General features: G+C 59.6%; 1 protein-coding gene across 1 annotated transcript in view; it reads right to left on the reverse strand.

Moving 5' to 3' along the window:
- Positions 1–3,494, reverse strand: part of LOC103776138 (otoferlin-like) — a gene marked incomplete at its 5' end in the record, with an annotated part of 9,439 nt that overhangs the window by 1,430 nt on the left and 4,515 nt on the right. The window contains 4 exon segments of the mRNA XM_008943633.1: positions 372–613; positions 1,562–1,660; positions 2,533–2,621; positions 3,468–3,494. The exon segment at positions 3,468–3,494 is cut by the window's right edge and continues 17 nt beyond it. Coding sequence (XP_008941881.1) covers positions 372–613; positions 1,562–1,660; positions 2,533–2,621; positions 3,468–3,494 — 457 coding nt within the window.

Below are 3,494 nucleotides of genomic sequence, written 5' to 3' on the forward strand. Positions count from 1 at the left end.
TCTATGGCCCCTGGAAGGACAAAGGGGAGTCCAGATGCTGGCACCCCCAAAGTGCTGAGTCCTTGGCTGGAGGTGGGCTGGGCCAGCATCTCCTGCCCTGGAGAGTCACGTTGAACTAGCTCTGAGAACTCAAATCTGACGTTTTGGCTACAGGAGCAGCCTTGGAACAGCAGCAGTGGAGACAATCTCATCCTACCTGCCCCTACCAGCAGCACCTAGAGGGGGTTTGTAGGACGCTGTGGAGTTGAGGAGCAGAGCTGACCTTCCAGGTGCTGTTCTTTCATAGGCTGTGTCTCAGCCCACACTGCTCCCTGCTCCTCCAGCCACGAGCTCCCTGCTCATTGCCCCAGCTCAGGGGCCCCTCCACCTACCGAGGAAATCATCAGCTGAGAAGTGGTCGGCGTCCCAGACCTGCAGGGTGAGGCGGGCTGGGATCTTGTACTCGGTCTCATCCCAGGAGAACATGGACTCCTTCTTGGAGATGACAATCTTCTCCTCTGCCATCAGGTAGTCGAAGGGGAAGATGTAGCGCCAGTTGAAGTTGCCTTCCCCCGTGAGCGAGTGGTAATGGACATCTGTGTCCTGCTTGTCCTCCTGCTGACCCTTCAGCCACCTGCAGAGGGGAGGGCGTGGCACGTCACGGGAGGAAGATGAGGGCACAGGACTAGGAAGGATCTAGAAGGTGTGAGCAATGGGCTGGGGCTGCTCCCATCACTGCAGCAGCATCTCCGGGGAGCAGAACGGGCACGGGGGCCCTGGAAAGAGCAGGGGGGATTGAGAGCAAGGAATGCTGGAGGGTTCTCAGGGGTCTTCCTCTGGACAGGGAGATGTTTAAGAGGTGGACAGGAGCAAGGAGCATTGCTGGGGAGTCCAGCGCGCTGGAAGGATGCCCCCATCTCACACTGGAGGCCCAGCAGAGGCTGGAGAGAACTTCTCACTCCACCACAGGGGATTCAGGGCTCCCCTTAGGGCAGCTGCCCATGTGGAGGCAGCTCGGTCCGTGGTCCAGGTCAGGGCACATCCACCCAAGGTGGGGCTGTCCCTGCTGACCCAGTCCCCAGCAAAGGGACCTGAAGTGCCCAGCTCAGATGGGCACCGTGCAACTGGAGACAATGGGGTCCCAGTCCTGCCCCCCAGCAGACAGAGGGGCCATGCCCACCTTGCCTTCACAACTCCCTGTGCCCCAAATTTTCTGACTCCAGTGAGTCCCAGAGCAAAAGGGACACGGAGGATGGTCCACACCAGCAAGTCTGGGCCCCAGGGGAACACTGCTTGGTTTTAAAGACCACGAGTGGCCCCCAGCCCCTTCCTCTGGGGAACCAAGACCTCTCCATTCCCCAGGGTGCTCTCAGGTTTTTGGTTGTCCTTTGGATGTCCTCCAGGCTGGGGCACCCAACGCAGGGTTCTCCTCTCGAGCTCTGAGTGTGCCCACAAAGCACAAAGGTGATCACCCATCCCACCTCCCTGCCCCAAAACCAGCCTGGGGAGCCCAGCGAGCACCAGCACGACCCCCCCATGGAGAGGCAGAGGAGGGGGCTCTGGCAGGTCAGGCTGCACCTACCCCCGGACAAAAATGTCGCTGGATTTCTCGCCAGTGAAGTAATCATCATCCTCCAGGACCACCTCATCTGTGTTCCACACAATCACTCTCAGCTCATATCTGGCAGGAGGAAGGGAGAGGAGGAGGTGAGGAACGAGGGACAGGAGGGGATGGAGTGATGCTGCCAGGGCCAGGAGCTGAGGTGGCAGAGACCTCCTCACAGGGGTCTTCTCTGAGGGCAAGAACAGGAGGGGGATCTCCAGGTGAGCTCAGATCCCAGACTGGTTTGAGTGGGAAGGGACCATTCAAAGGTCACCCAGTCCAACCCCCTGCAGGGACAGGGACATCTGCAGCTAGAGCAGGGTGCTCAGAGCTTGTTCCAACCTCCCCTGGGACGATGCCAGGGATGGGGCAGCGACCACCTCTCTGGGCAGCCTGGGCCAGGAGCTCAACACCCCCAGAATCAACAATTTGTCAAGCAGAGAGCGTTGTCTGCTGAGCATGGGAGTGGTGGGAGTCCCAACAGGATGCCCGGTGCCAGTCCTGTGTCCTGGCCCTCTGGAAGAGATGTCCATTCTCTCAGTGAGCTGAGAGAGTGCAGGGTGGGGAAGGAGGAATTCTTTATGACACTGCCTGGTGCCTTCTCTGTCCTGCTCTTGACCAGCTCTGTCCAAGTGACCTTCCTGCCCTGGGCTAACCCTTGCCCAGGATGGACCCTCCTTGCCTGGGAGGGGATCTGGGTAGCTATTTGGTTTCCTGATCTATGGAGCTAAGAGAGATCAGGAGCTGCAGGGGATGGAGCAGGTGGGATGCCACCCTTCGGGAGCAGCTCTGGAAGGGGAAGACATCTCTTGATGCCTCCAGTCTTGGGATCTCTGCTGAGATGCCAGCACGGCTGAGGTCCCCATGAGCAGCGGTGGGAGAGGGGAGAAGCTGGGCTCCATCCCCAGCTTCAGCTGTCCCTGGGGCTGGCTGCCTGGGAGGGTCCTTACTTCTTTGGTTTCCTGGGGGAAATATCAATAGCAGGGCCAGGCGCTGGCATGTCCATGGGGAACATGTCCACCCACATCTCCAGGCGACCCTGCAGGGTGGGAGAGGTGCAGTCAGCATCCCTGACCCCTCCTTGCCCTCCCAGCCCCTTCCAGATGCTTCCTTCCCAGCTCCTTGTGCCCTCCAACATCGCTCTGGCCATGCCATATGTGGGGCAGGGCCCACAGCATGGAACCCTGCCAGATGTGGAGCAGGGCAGGGTTCTCCACGTCACCAGTCCTCTTCCACCCCCCTGAAGCAGCCCCCCGTGGCACGGCGTGGTGCTGAGGGGCACAGGCACAGGGAGTTGGGGGGCAGGGGACCGGAGGGTGTGACACGGATGCAGGATGGAGCAGGAGAGGCACTGAAGGTTTAGTCTGCTAAGGACAACGGGTGTTGATGGCCCAGTGCCACTCTTTTAGAATCATAGAATCCTTTAGGTTGGAAGGGACCTTTAAGATCATCACGTCCATCCATTGAGCCATTAGGGCTCTAAAGTCCTCTGCTAAAACAGATCAGAATCGGTCAGGGCTGGAAGGGACCACAAGGATCCCCCAGTTCCAACCCCTCTGCCATGAGCAGGGACACCTCCCACTAGATCAGGCTGCCCAGAGCCTCCTCCAGCCTGGCCTTAAAGACCCCCAGGGATGGGGCCTCAACCCCCTCCCTGGGCAACCCATTCCAGGGTCTCACCACTCTCATGGGGAAGAACTTCTTCCTCACATCCAGCCTGAATCTGCCCACTGCCAGCTTTGCCCCATTCCCCCCAGTCCTGTTGTTCCTCGATAGCCTAAAAAGTCCCTCAGGGTTTTCCTCCCACCCTCTCTGCCTGGCTGACATCAAGCCCTGCCCTTGGTGAAGACACCCAGCCTTGAGTCCTGCTCTGGGCTGGGAGGACCTGCTCGATGCCTGGCTTGTCGGGGTT

Source organism: Merops nubicus, unplaced genomic scaffold (genome assembly GCF_000691845.1).
Source record: "Merops nubicus isolate BGI_N331 unplaced genomic scaffold, ASM69184v1 scaffold26797, whole genome shotgun sequence".
Classification (NCBI taxonomy): domain Eukaryota; kingdom Metazoa; phylum Chordata; class Aves; order Coraciiformes; family Meropidae; genus Merops; species Merops nubicus.